Source organism: Pavona decussata, unplaced genomic scaffold (genome assembly GCF_977016875.1).
Source record: "Pavona decussata unplaced genomic scaffold, jaPavDecu1.1 SCAFFOLD_237, whole genome shotgun sequence".
NCBI lineage: Eukaryota > Metazoa > Cnidaria > Anthozoa > Scleractinia > Agariciidae > Pavona > Pavona decussata.
In genome coordinates, this window is record NW_028145642.1 from 1,598,729 (window position 1) to 1,617,772 (window position 19,044).

At 37.7% G+C, this 19,044-nt stretch overlaps 1 protein-coding gene across 2 annotated transcripts in view; it reads right to left on the reverse strand.

Moving 5' to 3' along the window:
- LOC146457834 (plexin-A4-like) overlaps nt 1–19,044 on the reverse strand; it is a 52,279-nt gene that overhangs the window by 28,697 nt on the left and 4,538 nt on the right. Inside the window, exons 2-10 of one of the 2 annotated variants that reach the window (XM_085091502.1) lie at nt 17,545–18,709; nt 15,607–15,804; nt 15,319–15,444; nt 10,029–10,129; nt 8,295–8,421; nt 6,831–6,990; nt 2,656–2,752; nt 1,725–1,836; nt 270–392 (exon numbers count right to left, since the gene is read on the reverse strand). In XM_085091502.1, coding sequence (XP_084947628.1) covers nt 270–392; nt 1,725–1,836; nt 2,656–2,752; nt 6,831–6,990; nt 8,295–8,421; nt 10,029–10,129; nt 15,319–15,444; nt 15,607–15,804; nt 17,545–18,675 — 2,175 coding nt within the window. In that variant the 5' untranslated portion in view covers nt 18,676–18,709. The remainder of the gene's footprint in view (nt 1–269; nt 393–1,724; nt 1,837–2,655; nt 2,753–6,830; nt 6,991–8,294; nt 8,422–10,028; nt 10,130–15,318; nt 15,445–15,606; nt 15,805–17,544; nt 18,710–19,044) is intronic. The other variant, XM_085091501.1, reaches the window with a different exon arrangement.

Here is a 19,044-nt window from a genome sequence, read left to right on the forward strand (position 1 = left end):
AAAGGTTAGCTGACGGTCGATAATTTACATCAGACAGATCAGACAGCACATTAAACACAAATCAAGTGAGAGGTGCGATCGACACGACGGACGCAATGACGGACAAACAATAATACCTCGACCAGTTATATGCAAATTAGTCTCAACCGGACTCTACTGCGCATGTCCCCCAGCTGACATAGTCCCTTTAAACAAATCCCATACATGCATAAACCTCCTCTTAAGCTGGTCAAAAGCAAACAGTTCTTAGTTTGACCCAATTATAATACCTTTAAGGAAGGATCAGGAAGATCCTGGGCAGCAACCGTAATGTTAGTTTTTATGTCTACTGGCACAAGCACGACTGTGTTGTTTCTCAACTTGGGGCAGCCCACTGAACCTGGAGTACGAGTCTGTTGATTGTATACAGCAGCAAAAAAAATATATATATATATACATATCATCATTATACATTATATTTTTGGGATTTTTTTTATTTCCTCCACTTAGCACATAACTACATTGTGTTAATATTAAGTTTGTAAATGAATATATTACTAAAGAGTGGGGGGGGGGGGCACATCTAGGTTACCTACAATAATAATATTTATTGTCATAATGGTTAATGAGAAGAATAGTTAATTTTTATACATTTCAATAAGGGAGAGGATACACCGGTATAAATTACACGTTATATATGGAACATAGTTGTTGTCACTAGCCCATCAAAATTGTGCAGTGAATGAAATTTCAATTTTCTGCAATTCCCTTCCTTCCCTGTAATCTGAATGATTTATGTATTTGTGGAAACCTCTATTAACAAAAACAAATCGTTTAAGAAAAAAGTGAGAAAAATTTTACTTTCCTGTAAGAATGAATTTGAGGAAAGTAAGCATCATGCCACGAAAAACATCATGACAATATTATTTCGAACTTTGAAGATATAATGAAATGCATTTTTGTACAGTGAACACACTTCACAGGTACACAATTCATAAAATTGGAGAACAGCTCCCCAACAAATCTGTCAGCAGACTGTTCATGAATTCTCTGGTGAGAGTTTGATGACAGATTACCAACACTCCACTAACAGATCACCAACACAAAACTGGCAAGCTAAAATGAAGAAAATTATAAGCCTTAAATCACCAACAAACTGCAAATTTTGTTCTTCTCACAGAATCAAAACATGGCCAACACATCCTTCCAATAGATCTTCTTTGAGTGATTCAGGTCCTTCAAGTTAACCACTGTTGCCTGCTCATTTAATCTTAATACCAACCCATGTGTTACCGGGATGTGACAATAGGTGATCATTTTAATGGCAACATAATGAAAGGCTACCAACAACTTGCCAACAAGACATTGACAGGTAACCAACAAGACACCAACAATTGGAAGACAAGTTAATCAGGAAGCTGACATGAACATGACATTCTTAACGTGTATACGCTTTCGTAGTAAGATTGAAAGCTAGGAATTTCACCAATCATATTCATTTACTTCTTTTCATTTGTTATTCAGTTCACCAGGATTATATGCCCATGGATGTTTGATACATTACTGTGTGGCACACACAGATGGGCTGATTTCGATTGACAGGCACATGTCCTTGTTTGGATGCTTGTTTTTTAACCTCTTGTCATGCAAACCTTTCCAATGCATGATTTGCTTGTTAATTCAAATGAAGTTGCCTTCTCTTCTATCAGAAAAACACACCAATATGAGTGCTGTTTGACACGCACCTGTAAAGCTTGGATAAAATTCACTGGACAGTCTCTACTTGTATCACTAGTGCATTTTCCAAGAAATGTACACCAGTGGCATTCATACTCCCCTTCTGCACAGTTTCTGCACCTATATTTAGAAACAAATACACAATTATACCCTTAGAATGGGCAAATCCATTCACACAGGATATCCGTAATATTTATTGTGGGCAAATGCAAACCTCTCAGTAACCTCTTGAAAGCTCTAATTCAAAAGGAATTTTGCTTTTTTCCATAGGTTCCAAACCTGAAGTGCTAAAGGATTCTGACCTGATTTTAATATTGCAGTGAAAAGGCATTGAACATTTAGGAAAATGAAAAGAGAGTTTCCATCACGACTTTTTCCTGCAGTTTTTTGCTCTATCAGTTGACATTTACCCGACCTATCTAGACAGGACTTGTTTTGTGTCCTATGGCTGGGGGAGGAGGGGGTAGACGAAAAAAAAAAAAACCTAAGACAATGGAGGATAGATGGTACATCCAAGATGTTTCCTTTGAGGTCTCTTACAAGAAGTGATGACGTCATATGACTTGGTAATTACGTTGTCATGATTGCAAAATGGTGGCCATTTTGGATCCGCCATCTTCTCCAAATTAAGACTTCAAGAAAGTGCAAAATTTGAATGAACATTAATGAAAACCAATAAAGGAATACTAATATTATGAGATCAAAAAATATATATAAGTTATAGTAAGAACTGTAATTTTTCTTCATTTTAGCAAGGGTAAATAATGCTGAACTTGACGTAAGTTTTGGAGTATGATCTATGTGAAAATCTTAAGAAAATTGCTATAATATTGTTGACTTATGAAATACAGATCTGTACTAACAAGATAACCAACTGAACACAGAGTCAATGAGTTGGAGAAGGAACTTCTCTTCTTCAATATTTTAATTAATACCCACCCCTTAACAGCAGAACAGCTATAGAATCCAAGCTTCTTGCTCACAAAAAATGTCTGGGACTCGCTGGAAAATAGTGCAAGATCCACAAAAACATCTCCTGAAAACACAATGTAATTCACAATATTATTTGTTAATTAATCACTGCCAGAATAACTGCCATGGTCTATTTTAAAGGCCCCACAGTTGTCACAATTTGATGTATGGAACAATTATATCCTGTATTGATGACAAAACATTGAGAACTGCAGTACTGTGGTAATGAAGTGCTTTGCTTGCATTGCTTTGCTCGCGAGCCCTTCAAAAACTGTGCACTGAATGAGTGCTGTAAATTTTTGTCTCTAATGCATTGATAAAGCAGCTTGCAAATCCCTGCTCTAAAGCTGTGTTGAGTACATAGTTAACATTTCAATTGGCATTTCATCAGAAGTGATTTTATAAGCAATGCTTTAAGGTTACAATTTCATTGTAGACTGCTACAAATCAACTTGTGATGAAATGACTGCACAAGCTGGAACCCAAACAAAAGCTTCTAAGCTAAAGCAGAGTTCAATTTTCATTCTATTCTTCAGAAGAATACAGCTTATCAAACTCATAATCTTAAAGTCACTTCGTATCATACTTTAAGATCAGAGAATGACTTCTTTAATGATAGAGTTATTAAATATTGGAACCAGCTACCATTACGTGTGCGATACTCAACAGCTATCAACGGTCTTGATGATTTTACGTTATCTAAACCTGATTCACCTACATGTAATAGATTCTGGGAACTATCGGAACAAAATTTTTAATAGAATAAGTGAACATGTAAATTACTTATTGGCTAATCGCGATGTTGTCATGCAGCAAAATATCTTGTTTTAATTCAATTGCTTTCTTGTTTTTTATAGCCTACTAGATCTTTTAAGCTTACACTGATATATTTTTATTTCTTACCATGTGTTTTACTTTGTAAATAGTTTTTTTTTTTTATCAGAGATATCCTGAATGTGATAATATATTATTATAATAAAGTTATCTTATCGTATCTTATCTTATCTTGTCTACAGTTATACATACTATAAATTATATTGTATACAAATATTAATGTAAACAACATGTACCTTGAAATGAATCACTCATGAACAAACATCTGAACTGTTTTAACACTTAATGAGATGGGCATGTTTTTTGGTACGATATATTTTCTCTCCCCATACTGTAACTCTTTTGACTAAAATAATTAGCTTCTGATAATAAAATAAACATTTAACTAGCAGCATGCTTTGGAGTCAAGTTACAATGAAAGAATTGATGCAACTCATGGGGGAACACACTTTTTCGTGTGCGCACAAGAGATCAAAATATGTGTCAAAGAAAGCGCATTTCTTTTTTTACACTCAAGATTATTACACAAAATCTTTTTCATATTGTTCAAGTTTTTTGTAAAACTACTGATAATAACTCTCAGAGTTAAGGTTAACAACTCATGGGATTTCCAGATTGTCAGGCCGCAAACTGATATCAATAAGAGGTAGCCCAGTTCAATTAAATTCTTACTGAGTGATTTATGTACATTTTAAAATCTGTCCATTTAGAAGGTAAATATTAATTTTATGCTTAAAAATGTGGGTGTGTTGTAGGTTAAAATGAATCCAGGTTAAAATGATTTCAATCTAGGTTGATTTGTATTTTCCTTTGCAAAGGTTGGGCAATTTACATCTGAAACAAGGGAAATACAAATCAACCTAGGTTGAAATCATTTTAACCTGGGATTCATTTTAACCTACAACAGGTGCACACTCTACTTTTGATAGTAAAATGTTGGACAAGACAAAGAAGTTCAATTAACTTGGAGTTGAATGCTCAACACAGAAAAAAAATACATGGAGGGGTATAAAGAGTTATTACAGAACTGTGTCAACAAGACCTTGATGTATGTTGCAAAGTATGTTATGCCTGTAAGGCAAAGGCTGTAAATCAATGACACGATTTGCAATACAACTAAGTCCTTTAATAACGAAGAATGATTACATCTACAAACAAGTGAAAACCTACATGAGATAAAAGGTAGATGGCCCAGGACAACGGGTGGCATTTCTCACATGTAGATCTTGGAGGAGTCACTGTCCCTGGCATGGAAGTCTCCCGCCGAATCACGGTGGGTCTTGGTGTCACAAGGTGCACCATGGCTGCAGGCAAAGTCCGTATGGCAGGAACATTCTGAGTGGCTGGTGTCAAGATCTCAACCAGTATATCAGGGGAATATGCAGGAGGAGGCCTTGATTGTGTATCTGGAGAGTCTGCATCGTTATTGAAATCAGGTGTTCAGAATTCTGCAACTTGAGACGGGACCAGGTAACAGTCATACATCTTCACACAGTAGGATGTGCTGAGGAGTTGAGTGCCAATGAACTTTCTTTTGTTGCAGAAGGAGCCAGACACTTCAACAACTAGGCAGTGATCCCGGGCTCTGGTCTTGTAGCAATCAGAGTAGAGGTAGACTAAATCACTAACAGCAATGTGCTCTGCCAAGTGTCTCTTTGTGACTGGTGCATTCCACTTCTCACTGTTGGAGTGGTTTGCCAAGTGTGTTTGTGCTGTCATAGAATGTCATAGAATATACTGGTCTTGCAGAGGAAACTGTTGGTTTGAGAACTGTTGCACTGGGTCCACATCTCTCTAGCAGAAAGGCCACATACGCAACCAAATGTGTGCATTTAAGTTGGCTATGGCTACAGCTACTATCAAAGAAGAAACAGGATCACCAAGCGGATTGTGTTGATGGAGCTTGCTTTCAACTACCAGTAGCGCCCTCCCAGCAACAGGGTTCTTGTTGCAGTTTCTAGCATTGCCAATTTCTGGGTGATTCTGTGGGATTTTAGGAGTTGATCATCAAGAAGTGCCTTGAATCCTGGGTAAGGGTTGCACTTAATAACAAGTAGGCCGCCATTTGCGATGGAGGAGACATTAAGGTAGCCCTTAACATCTATTGGTGAACTTTCTGGTTGGTGAACTTTCTGGAAGGTCACGTCCCTTGTTTCAGATGAGCACTGGTGAACTGTAGATGGGCACATTCAGCTTGTATGGCCAGCCAGGTGGTATGCTGGTGAAGGGGAGGCGCTGGTCGCCATTCAGTATGTCTTGTGTTGATGTGCATCTGATGACTGTGTCCTCACTGTGCTTCAAGAAGCCGCAGATCTGGCAGGCTTCATCCTCACATGGGGATGTGTTGCGGCTCGAGAAATTTGATGGCAGAATTGCAGATCCTGAAACATGTCTGATGGAGGCTTGATATTGGCTCATGGTTGATAGGAAGGTAGAGACATGGGGACAAGGCCGAAAACTAACCACAACAAAGCTTTTGGGTGGGTCTGCACTCAGGGCTTGCTGTCAGTCAGGATGCAGGCCTTGAGACGAGTGGTGGAGAGAGCCCCCTAGGCATTGTGGAACGTTGTCTGTCCACTGGATCAATAACCACGACCAGGGCCACACTTATAAGGAAGTGGTGATTTTTGTAATTTTTTTAAACTTTTTATTTTTTTTATTTTTTTAACTTAACTAGTGAGCAGCACTCTGCTAACTGAAGCTGTAAAACTTGTTTTATTCTGCTACACGTTTTGTCCAACTAATGCAGTCTTTCTTCAGGGAGTTTTACATTCAAACACTAAACGCCTGTATTTAAGCCATAGCTTAAGACTAAAAGTAATGACGATCGCAAACATTAAAGGTTTGGCTGGATTTACGAAAGGGAACAGGCGCAGCTGTGAAATTTTTACGCAAGGCTTGAGAAAATATTTTGGGGCCTCGGTTTTAGTAAAACTGTGCCGAAACATTAATAGACTTTGAGTTGTTATATGCATAATATTTCTCCTCACTGAGTTTTCTTGCTTCACACAGACACAATGGGCCACTTTCAACTCTTTTAACCTTCCCTTTTCTCAGTGCAACAGTTCTTAACTCACCTCGCTCCCCACAGCAGCATTCACTGTTGTTCCAGTATACTAGTTATAGCTTTCACCCAACCATAATGAGATAAATTCATGAATTTATTACGAGCAGTCGTGTATGTGATATAATATGTCATCATACATGTAGACTCTGATCAATGATTATTTTGAGGATCACTATCTCTGTTTTCAAAAATTACGCCTACTACATGTAAATAAAAGCAATCATGATATCTGTTAGTGTACCTGTGTCACTTGAGACACCGGGTAGCTGATCCTTTGGAGGAATACTGCATTGCACTAGACCTGGACCAGACAACTGGGTTTGCCTTTCTTTGCCATTAATATAGCACTTGTACGAGTTTGACTCCACCAAGGGAGGCAGGTTGGACACGTTTATAGTCAACTGTGGAAAGAAAATGGGAAGAACTGATTATGCGACAAATAGAACATTAAAAAAATTTACTTCCTATTTCCATAAACTAAGAGTAAAGTTACCATACCATCCCATACCATACCATTTCTAGAAATAAAGCAAAACAAGCCTTTGAACAAAATAATCTGCTGTAAACAGAAGACTTTTGACAAAAAATATTGCAATTCACTCAAAACAAGAATTATTCTTTTTTTTGAGCAAATTTCTTGCATTTTTATAATGCAAATTTGAATACAGCTGTTGTAACTCTTTCAGATTTATTCTGCCAATGCTCTTTCACAAATATCATATCTTGCTGCACCCACTATGCAATAGCAGGGCTTTACAACTCAAGATTTTGAACTGTATCTCCCGGTCTCCAGATTTCTGTTTGAAATCTCCATATTTTTAGCCGTATCCTCTCATCTCCAGATTTATGTCCGTAATCTCCCGGCTAATTGACGAAATTTGCTTCTTGTTGTATACTCTACTATGTTAGAAGAAAATCTGCAATATTTAGTGTTCTTTCTGATGTTGTGTAATGTAGTCCCCCCCCCCCCCCCCCCCCCCACTAAACAAGTGAATTCGGTTTTGATGCGAGGTGCAAGGCGCTTTGGCAGGGAAGTTATGTTCTCCATATTTGAAGGCGTGTGAGGTTGACAGCCCCGAATAGTGACAACTCTGAGTGACTGAACAAAGGATATGCAGTGATTAGCATCTACAGTATGATATGTACTGGGTTGCTCCTTGAGAAAGAAATTGCTTTCTCAAAACTTGAATTGCAAATAGATAAAATAAATCAGGAAACCAATGTGTTTTGGTTTGGCGGTTTGAATCAAGTATTGAAAATGAATAAAGTTGCAAATAAGTCTCAAAGCTTATACACATTCACCTACAGCTACAATTCATCCTTTGCGTATAGCGTAAGTGTAGGGTTCCAGAAAATATCCATTCCTCTCCCATGCATGGAAGGTTTTTCCCTTTAGACACCACGAGTGTGCGTAAACTTGCAGTAAGTTACAATAGATTCACAAATACGTTAAATTAGAACCCTCTTCACTCTCAAGTGCTGAAACAAATGCTTACCTTTAAATATTCACTGGAATATAGTTTGATAATTTAATATTGTTTTTAGTTCCTGTCTTTTTAATTTCTTGTCATTTTATTCCTTGTAGTTTTAAGATGTGATTGTTGGTAAATATATCATATCCACGCATTTAACATGAAGTAAGTTCAAACAGCCTGTAAAGGTTAAGGTTAAGTTTAAGAAGGTAGTAACCCAGACTTCAACTTACAAAACCCACTGCGCCAAGAGGAACTTTCTCAGGATTGATTGACACAAATTCCACACAATGAGATGCATTTTTCACAAACCGTAACGGATGAGCATCAGCGAGATTGCAGTCTTGCTTTTGGGTACACCTATAAAATAACGATACCACTTAATTAAAATTACTTCAACCTAGAGCAGCACAATTTTAAGTGTATAAGCAATGCTATCTGTCTGAAATTAACTGAAGGTTACTGTACACCTTTAGTTTAAGTATGCAGTTTGTCATCGTACTCAGAATTGTACATGCCCAATATCTACTGGGCTTTTTTAAATGTCTAAAATCACATAAAGCACCTAATCTTGTTATCCAAACACTTATTACAAATATCACTGGTTAAGAACTACAAAAACCAACATCCAATTAGCCTGTCAATTAACCAGCATACAAACTCTGCTTTGTAGATGGATGGATGAAATCCAAATCGAACTTCAACTTCCAGCTCAGTGTTGCTTAATTACAATTACCAGGTAAAAAATTTATTATATGGTAATCATTTGCTTTCAGTCCATGTAAAAGACCTGTAGACCACCCTGATCCTTGATATCTGTAATTGTTATACAGCTAGAGTTTTTTTGATTGATGATTTTCCCTTAATTTGTCACTGGTTGTATCTTGATTATGTGGTTAGACAGGAAACCCATTTGTGGTTTTGTTTGAAAATTTGCTTCTTTGAAATTTTCTTCCAAAAATGATCATAGTCATCAACAAAGTTAAGTGTTTTCACAGCTTCTTGTGGAGAAATATTTAGCCAAAAAGCAGCAAAAGTACAGTATTTACAAAAAGAACCATAAAGAAACCAATAAGATGCAGTCAAGGGAAGACAGCCAATCACTGAATTGAGAAATGCTATCTTGAAATAAGATGGTGCAGGATTGAAGACTCCAGCTACATAGATACAAAGATATCCAATCCTATCCTAACGCAAGTTCACTTTGTCTTGCACTACGTTTCAAAATGTTTTAATTAATCTGTTCACAGGCAAGTAAAAACTAGCGATATAAAGTTCCGACGTTTCGGAGACGTCATGACGCCATTCTCGAGGAATGAATAATATAAGAGAGTTAAACAGAGTAAGATCTTAGATTAGCATAATGGAGTAATTTAAAGAAATACTTTGGCGCAGATCGCATCTGTTTGTACATTCAAGCGTGGTCTTAATTGTTTGATGTACAGCATTTCGTTAATTAAACAATCAAATTTGTTCCTGCATTTTTTCAGTACTTTGAAACAGCTAAGGAGGTCTTCAGGCACTGCGCTCGCGTGATCGTTATCATAATGTTTCCGCACAGAGGATGAAGTGCTGTTGTGACCAACAACGCGCGCATGCAGATGACCACTAGTATAACCAACAGAGCTACCTGTATCGCACAGGTTACATTGAGTTCCCGATATTTTTTAAATCTGTGCTCAATCGTACAATCCTAAATTTCTTTCCCATCCGAACAAAAATTTAAGGAGTTTCTCATTATTTCAAGTACTTTCAGCAAAAATTCTTCTTTTCAAGGGCTTTTCAAGTGCCCTTGAAATCTAAATTAAATTCCAGGGCTTTTCAAGGACTTCAAGGAGTAGCACAAACCCTGCTACTAGCTAAACAGATGTCTAACCATGGTTATACATTAAGCTTTTACATTGTATGTAAATTTATGGTGACCTGGAATTCTGCACTTTACATGAGAAGAAGATGGTTATACTTACTTCTTATACAATGTGCACCAGCCACAGAAAGGGTCCCTTAGGTTCACACAGTCAAAACATGATGAGGACAACATGCATTCTTCAACTGGTACTTTTGTCACCTTAGGACATAACAGTGATAGTTATTAGTATATCTTTATTTTTTACTTTCATTCATCGGTTTCAGACAATACACTTAGAAGGAGAAGTAAAAATATTAAAATAATAAACAGATCAACCACCTTTTCACATAGCTGCACTCTACAACATTAACCCTCAAAGGTTCTCTTAAAATTCAAGTTTCTACAAAAAACACTTTCAATACTTGAGAATGATGTATTATTCTAGAAAGTGACACAGGCATACTCGGAAAAAAGAAATCTGAGTGCTCCTATCAGGAGTCGATCCTAACCTCATTACTGTAAGACCTTCCGATGACTAGTTCGGATGCTCTACCACTGAGCTATAGGAGACTCGTGGGAGCTAAGGCCATTAAACTAGGTTCATGGGACAAATATCCTCCATACTGCTAGGATTTAAATGTCGAACGTGTGGTAAATGAAATAAATGTGATGGTATATTTCCAGCTGGGTAAATGAATGAGAATGATGTATTATTCTAGAAAATGACACAGGCATACTCGAAAAAAAGAAATCCGAGTGCTCCTATCAGGAGTCGAACCTAAGACCTTCCGATTACTAGTTCGGATGCTCTACCACTGAGCTATAGGAGACTCGTGGGAGCTAAGGCCATTTCTTTCTTCCGAGTATGCCTGTGTCACTTTCTAGAATAATACATCATTCTCATTCATTTACCAGGCTGGAAATATACCATCACATTTATTTCATTTACCACACGTTCGACATTTAAATCCTAGCAGTATGCAGGATATTTGTCCCATGAACCTAGTTTAATGGCCTTAGCTCCCACGAGTCTCCTATAGCTCAGTGGTAGAGCATCCGAACTAGTCATCGGAAGGTCTTACAGTACTGTGCAAAAGTAATGAGAGCGAATTTCGACAAATTTCAAAGCATTTCGCCACTTTTCGACAAAAACCAGCAAAATATCGCCAAACTTTCGACGAATTTTCGAAAGCGCTTTTGTCTTGACACTTTCGAATTTCAAAATTGTATGCGAATGTTTCAGCGAAAATTCAGACGACAATTCAAGAAGATTCGCGAAATTTCGAAGGAAATGTTTCGAAATTTTGAAGAATGTTTCAATTTTTTGAATCGTTTTTCGAACTTTCAAAGAGTGCAGCAAATTTTCGAGGCTAAACTAAGTACAGTGTACAGTGAAAGAAGGCTTTCGCTTCGTTTCAATCAGGGTGCAGAAAAGAAAAGAATTCTTTTCTGCGCCCTGGTTTCGATCAACCGTTTGCGTAAATAATTCTATTTGAGACAGCGAGGCATCATGGTATTCTGACGTTATCATGGGAACAGGTTTTGTATAAATGTCATCTTCAGTGATTTGTAATCACACTGTTTACAGTAATCATGCCAAAGGTTTAATCTTAATCCAATCTCTTCACGAAAATGGCTTGCAGCCGCTAGCCATATTAAAAAAATTGGTTGGTAAATTGTGGAACCGATTGAATCACTGGTAAAAATACGTGAATTAATTTTGGCACAACACGCAGTGTCAAAGGCATGAGCTTCACAGTTTCCTACGCATCTGTTCTCACCGGAGTTCTCACGGGCATATTGTGTAAACAAATGCATCTGTCGGCATGGAATTTCAATAATTATCTTTCACTTTATAAAAGACCTGCCATATCATGCGAATATCAACAGTTTTTTGTCAAAACATTTTGAACTACTGGTATGCAAATCAAAGCGCTTTTTGTCTCTGAAGCGAATCAGAACATTGCAAGCTTGACCTTCAATCGGAGTTAGATTTCAACCAGAAATTTGCATGTGTAATCATGGAGTTTACAATCCCGCTTGTTGTAATTACGATTCAGTCCTTGATTCAGTCTTATTTAAAAACAAACGGGCAGTTATTCTACTGAAGGAGCGTGCGGGTTTAATCTCTCTAGCTAATTTTTAAACGCTCTTAAGTCGTGGTGTTAATAAATAAACAAAGCGCGTTTAGTTCCCGCGAGTTATGTACTGCAATTATAATTCGCTGCTTCAAAAATTCGAAGAAACCAAAGTTCATTTCTTCGAAATTTCAAAAGCAAGGAAAGTTCGTTACTTCGAAATTTCGAAAGAATTTGCATAATTTCGCCGCATTTTCTTCGAAATATCGCATTAAGCGACACAAAATACCGCCTGAAATTTCGCTGACATATCGTCGAAAATTCGCAAGAACAATAGACGAAATTCGTCGAAATTCGCTCTCATTACTTTTGCACAGTACTGTAGGTTCGACTCCTGATAGGAGTACTCGGATTTCTTTTTTCCGAGTATGCCTGTGTCACTTTCTAGAATAATACATCATTCTCATTCAGTTACCAGGCTGGAAATATATCATCACATTTATTTCACTTTCAATTCTTGTTCTGTAAAATGATTCTAAATCAAATTAACCATATTACAGCCCAATTTCCAAAATACATGCAGTAACTTTACCATTTTATCAGTTGAAATTACAAGTAACTGTGGATGAATCATTCTTGTAAGTGGAAAGTCACTGCAAAGCATGATCCCCCCTCCCCCCCGCACAGGGCTATGCAGTAAGTTAAATTTACGATTTTTCTTCTTGAGACTGCAACTCTAACGTCATGTTCATTTCAATCTCACATTACATAACCAGAATAGAAAACGTGAGTCAGGCCTGTATGTGTGTGGTCATTACATTATCGTAAATCAACTTCCGGTATGATGATAAGTAGTGTAATGCAAGGATACTGAAAAAAGATCATGCTATCTTTGTGACTCAAACTACATGTATTCCATTAGCTCCATTGCGACGGAGGAATATGTTTCCACCTGTTTTAGTGGTAAACATACATCAACTCATCTCGCATCAACCCCCATAGGTGTCTTGTCGTTATAATAATCATGCAATATTTGACTTGTTTGTAAAACTTGAGTGTATAAATGTACAATTAAAACTCTCATCTCTCATGGGCACAGAAAGCACTTTATCAAGCACACGTCTTGCACCTATCACTGTTAAAATGCCTCCACTTCCCTATTAGGCTCTATTGTCATGCAATCCAATCAACATTCAAAATTTTAAATGAAGGTACCATTCAAAGATGACAATTAACAATTCTACATTGCAAGTTTAAAACAAATTATGTGGTTTGTTCATGATTACTGAAGGCTATTCTTGCTTAGAAAGTGGAGCACATCAAGTATTTTCAGTGTACAGTGTGATATACTAAAAAAATAGTTTAAGGACTTTGATTTAAACCTATACTATCTTAATATAAATGACATCAAAAGCACCATTGAACCAGATACCAGTGCAGACACAAACACCATGGATAAATATCAGTTCTGAAAACAGGCAAACACAAAGACCAGAAATGGCACTTCAAGAATAAAAAATCAAGTTCAAAGCACACAACCACCACTCCACGGTGAACTAAGAATGCAAAGCCCAGCCTTCTACAGGGTAAAATAATAGTCAAGATCTGTTTGATGCAGAGATCAGCAAGATCATTTCAGGCATCCCACATGTGCTTAATAACTGCAATGACATCATGGTCCGTGGCAAAGACTGGGATGCGCACCACCAGAATGTTGCACAACTGTTAACAGAGATTGGACAATGACAACCACACCATAACAAGCAAAAAGTGCGAATTCAGAAAAGCGCCAATTGACTTCCATGGACACTTGGTCAGACAAGAGGGCTTGAAACCAAGCCCTACACTGTACCAAGATTCAAGCTGTCCAGAACTGCACCCCACCAAAGTCTAAAGAGGAACTCATCTCTTTCCTCCAAATGGTAGCCTACCTGTCTTCAAGTTGGTATATGTTAAGTAATTTATCCAGCCGCAGTGTGAGCCATTGAGAAGACTCACCAAAGCAAACACAACATTTCAGTATTCTACAGACCAAGAACAAGCCTCCAAGGCCTTGAGCAAGAGGGAAGCACTTTCAGCAGAATTTGCAACAACTAGGTTACAAATATACCTTGCAACTGACTACAAGCCTACACTTCCACTGTTCAACAATGCAACTGCTAAACTGTCACTGTGCATCTAACGATTAGCCCTGAAAATGCAAAGCCCAGGCTTCAAAGTGATTCACATCCCTGGTACATGTAAAACCAAATGCTTACTTCATGTCCAGACAGCCAGTTACATGTATGCCACAAACAGGGACTTATCACCTGGATAAATCAAATACCATTAATTGCCATTGTCCAAGCAGAGCATGCATTAGTTCTGGATAAAATTAGGAAAGAAACTGCAAGAGACCAAGAACTTACCAAGCTAGCAGCAGCTCTTCAGATTGAAATGGAACCATGCAATGCATGGAGCCAGTCCTCAAACCTTACTTTGACGTGAGAGCAGAACTCTACATGACAGAACGATTAATCCCGAGCGCGAACCAAATGATTCCTCCCAAATCACACAAGGACACTTGAGCATCAGCAAAATTGAAGAATTGACAAACACACTGCTTCCCAACCATGAACACTCGCATTGAAAAACATTGTGAGCAGTTGCTTGGTCAGCTACCAGATAGCACCACCATGAAGAGCCCGCTAAGATGACTCCACTGCCCAAAAGAGCATGCGATTCTATCTAAATTGACTTCCCCAAACCAGGCATATATGCTCATCATTTGCAAAAAACTGCTTGAACAGAAACAAAATGAACAAACAAAGATGCCTACTTTGAGGCAAGGGCAAAAACCTCAGCATCAACATAACCTGGATTTCACATAATTTGATAATTGTGGGCTCTATGTTACACTGCAGAATTTGAAAAGCTTTCAAATCTTTTAATTTATAGTACATAATTATAAAATCACACAATCAGGCTTTTGTTTAATTGTACAAATTCTAACTTTATCTGTTACACTGACACCATGTCTAATGTCTTTGATGGGAACTTACTGATGACAGAATTGGAGATTGAAACAAACTTATTGGACCATTTTTCCCTCGATAGACCATGTGTTGGTATAACTTAAAACTTAAAAACAATTAATACACTCAGACTGTTTTGCAGTCTAATTTTATACACGGTACTACATGTATTTACATGTAACTCTCAGAATTAAGTACCTTTTAATAACGAAATGCTTGCATACCAATAGCAGAGAATTTGAATGCACTCAAAGCCAATCCAGAGCAACTTAAAGACGGTCCATCTAAAAACAAACACCATTTAATGGATGAATACCTTGTATTTACTCAACACAACCAAGTGCTTGTGGTTACTGGTGAGTTTAATCTGTCGCACCTCATTGGAATCAATGCTCAACACACTGTATGGTTCCACCTTCTGATTGCCATGCTGTACCCATACCTAAAACAAACAACAAGTAATGCAAATTTAATTTACCCTATTCAGTCTGGAGGGAGGTGGGGGAGGGGGGGGGGGGTTTACAGGAAGGGATGCAAATATTAAAGGGCATTAAGTTATTAATTTTAGTCTGACTCCAAATGTTGAAAGGAACATTATTCATACCTTGAGCAGCTGGCCTTGATCAGTGCCAATGAATACCACTGTATGATTGTAATATGGCATTGCTGTGACGGCAGTTAACATCCCCTTGTTGTGTTCTACAATGGCACTTTTTTGCAAAGATGTTTTTCCACGATATGGATGATATTTATCTCTTGGAGATGTAGGGCAATAATCCGGTCTGATTTGAATTGCAGGATTCTTAAAAAAAAAAAAAACACTTTTACTCAATTATTATTAATTATTTATGAAGAACAAATCCCTGATTGGGATTCAAACCCACAACCTATGTGATACCACTGTGCAACCACTGCCCAACCTGTATTTATCCCATGAAAGCAAAAACATATGATGTTTACTCACCATCTTGAACCACTGCCTACAATATTAAAACTTATCTACATGTATCATTAGCTTGCTTATACAAGCCATGTACTTTTCACTCATTGAAGGTTGCCTGCCGCAATTTGTTGGGATAATATTTAAGGTTTTTACATTAACACCCACATGAATCCCCTTTTTCTTTGAAATGTTTTCCATTTTCACGATGCATGAGAAATGCCCCATCTCTAGAGAGTCACTAATTTTTCAACACAGTAGAGAAGGAGTTTTGCAGGGTTTTTTATTCTTAATTGGGGTAAAGGGTTCCCTTATTTACATCAAAATTAATTATTAGCTTAAGGTGGCTGAACACAGTTTACAGTAGTACTATGCACTGAAAATTGGCAAAGTGTAAGTTAATTCTGAAGGCATTAATTCGTTAGTAAAGTTGAGCTCACTGCCATTTCCATGGAAACATCACTTATTATGAAGCAGCATTTAAAAGAGTTTAGTATAGTTTATTTGGAGAAAATTAAGCCATTAGATTCCAAAGCATTTGTTGTTCACCTTTCATTTGAAGACAGAAACCGTTTCTACACGATTCTTTTTCTATAGTGAACGTGAGACATCTGAAAATCTAGTCGCCAGCACTCAATTTTTGGTTGCATTGGCGACCAGTGAGTCACAATTTCGAACCCTGGTAGGCGAACGCCGTTTCTGCTAAAGTTGATAAATTCTAGAGGAATAAGTCTTATTTTTAGTCATTTGTGTCTTGCATCTGCCATCCTGTATGTGACACGTCATGTGGTGAACTTCAGACTCGGCGCCTCACGGCGGGGATGCAAAATCTGCGAGCCAGCGAGGCATGCAAGGCAGACGTGTGAGGCACTCAGGATAGCCTAAAAAACACTCCGGTTAGCCTAAAGAGCACTCCGGTTAGCCTAAATAGCACTCAGGTTTGCTTAAATAGCTCCCCGGTTAGCTTAACGGTTAGCAGTTTATGTTGGGGTTATTCATGTCTCACATGCCTCGCATGTTTTGTTCATGCCTCGCATGCCTCTCTGGCTCGCATATTGTAAACACTCCTCACGGCCTGAGAACAAAGAACGCGACCGAGAATTTAAAGAAATTTATAACGCGACAAAAACTTAACTCGTGCCAGTTGAGTACAAAAAGTGAGACCGAGAACAATAACTTGTGGCCCGAAGTCTTATCTCTCGGCCCACCACGACCAAAAAAATTTAAAAAAGAATTTGATAATGCTACCGAAACCTTAACTCGTGCCGCCTTACGGCCTGAGTAATAAACTTAAAACTAAAATATTCAAATAAGCAACTTCATTATTGTACAGCTGTAGTTTACATGTAATCATAATTACTGTTTCCTTTCAGCTTTCTTTGGCCTACATCCACAATCAAACTTGTTGATTTCTGAGTAAAAGATTTTACATCATCCACAATAATCCCCATGAAGAGTAGTCAGCTACAACAGGTGCTATGTGCTACAGCCTTTGAAGATAGCTCTTCATGATAACATGGAATTTTGCCATCAACTACACGGTTGCCTTTATTTGGCTACTATAAAGTAAGTTCAAAGAAACACTCCAAAGTGTGTGCTTACCTGTTGACTTGCACAATTCTCATCACCATCAGCAATCCACGGTAATCCTAACTTGGTGTTACTTGTATATGTGCCATCAACACATTTCTGTAGGTCAGATGCTATTGCCTTGTTTATTTCTTTGACTGGATACAAACAAATAGCAGAATTTTGAGAAGAACCATCCCAGCCTGAAGAGCTCTCAAAAAATGCTACAACTAGCACATCATCTGATGCTTGAAGTCCGAGTGACTTGGAAAGGTGGCCTCCAGGTTTTGTAAGATAGGCTGATTGCGCTATAGTGAAGTTTTTACCATTTGAAGATTGGCATTCCACTGGCAGCTCTACATATGACAGATACTGATTATCTTGCTGGCAAAGACGAATTATAAATGTCTTCCACACTTTTGCGCCACCACCATTGTTTTTCGTTCTGTCATCATAGGATTCAGTTGTCTCCTGTACTGTCACAAAGTAGTTAAAGTTACCAGATGAAAATCCATAGATATATTTTACCAAATATTTGAAATCTTTGAATTCCAAAAAGCTCCAGGTTACAACGGTATTTTCAGAAAGTTGAAAAACATCAGGGCCATCAATGTTCCTGGTAGAAACAGCAGGTCTGATTCCAAAATTTAATGCAGAACCTTGATATTTCTCATCCCATGATGTTGCAACATACAGGGCACGCTTTCCTTGTTGTAGGTTGCCAAATGGAGTAATCAAGGCAATTGCTGGAAGAGTCTGAACATTTGACACAACAAACTCATTGCTGTTTATTTCATCTGATAATGAGTCAAGACTTCTTAGTTGACAGACGCCATGCTTTAGGCTTCCACATGTTATGAGATGCCTTGTTGTATTGTCTACCAGTAATATTTTGTTCCTGTTATCTGTCATTCGGCCATTACATTCATCCTTGTTAAGACAATCAATATAATCTAACTGGGGCCCAGTTGATATTCTTTTCAGTTCTGCTAAAGCTGGTGATACTTTCAACAATACATTTTTACCTCCAATAAAAATGTTATTTGTCATGCTATCAAAATCCAAATTAAGGAGCTCATTGCTCAGTTTTAACTCTTGATACTTGCCATAAGTTGAACACAACACAGATGAAAGGACTACACTGACAAAGATCCATACATACATCCTTACACTGGCCACGAAATGAAGAAATAGCCTGCTGAAACAATCAACAAAAAGTGGTTTATAAAATGACCAAACAAGCCTCCTTTAAGCACAGATACCTTACACCATCCCCCGATGCTGAAGAACGTTTTCATCTTAAAACAAAGTGCAAAACAGTGGATAAAACATAGGACAATGTTTCCTAAAGGAATTCAAGGCTACACTGTACATCAGGATTTTTACTCATTTGAGGTTTTAAAATTCCATGACTCTCTATGACCTTCAAGAGTTTTCCATGACAAGCGTTTGCATTATACAGTGTCAAATCTGAGTGTTTATTTCTACGAAGTGAAAATCTGTTTCTTGTTTCCTTTCCATGATTTAACAATT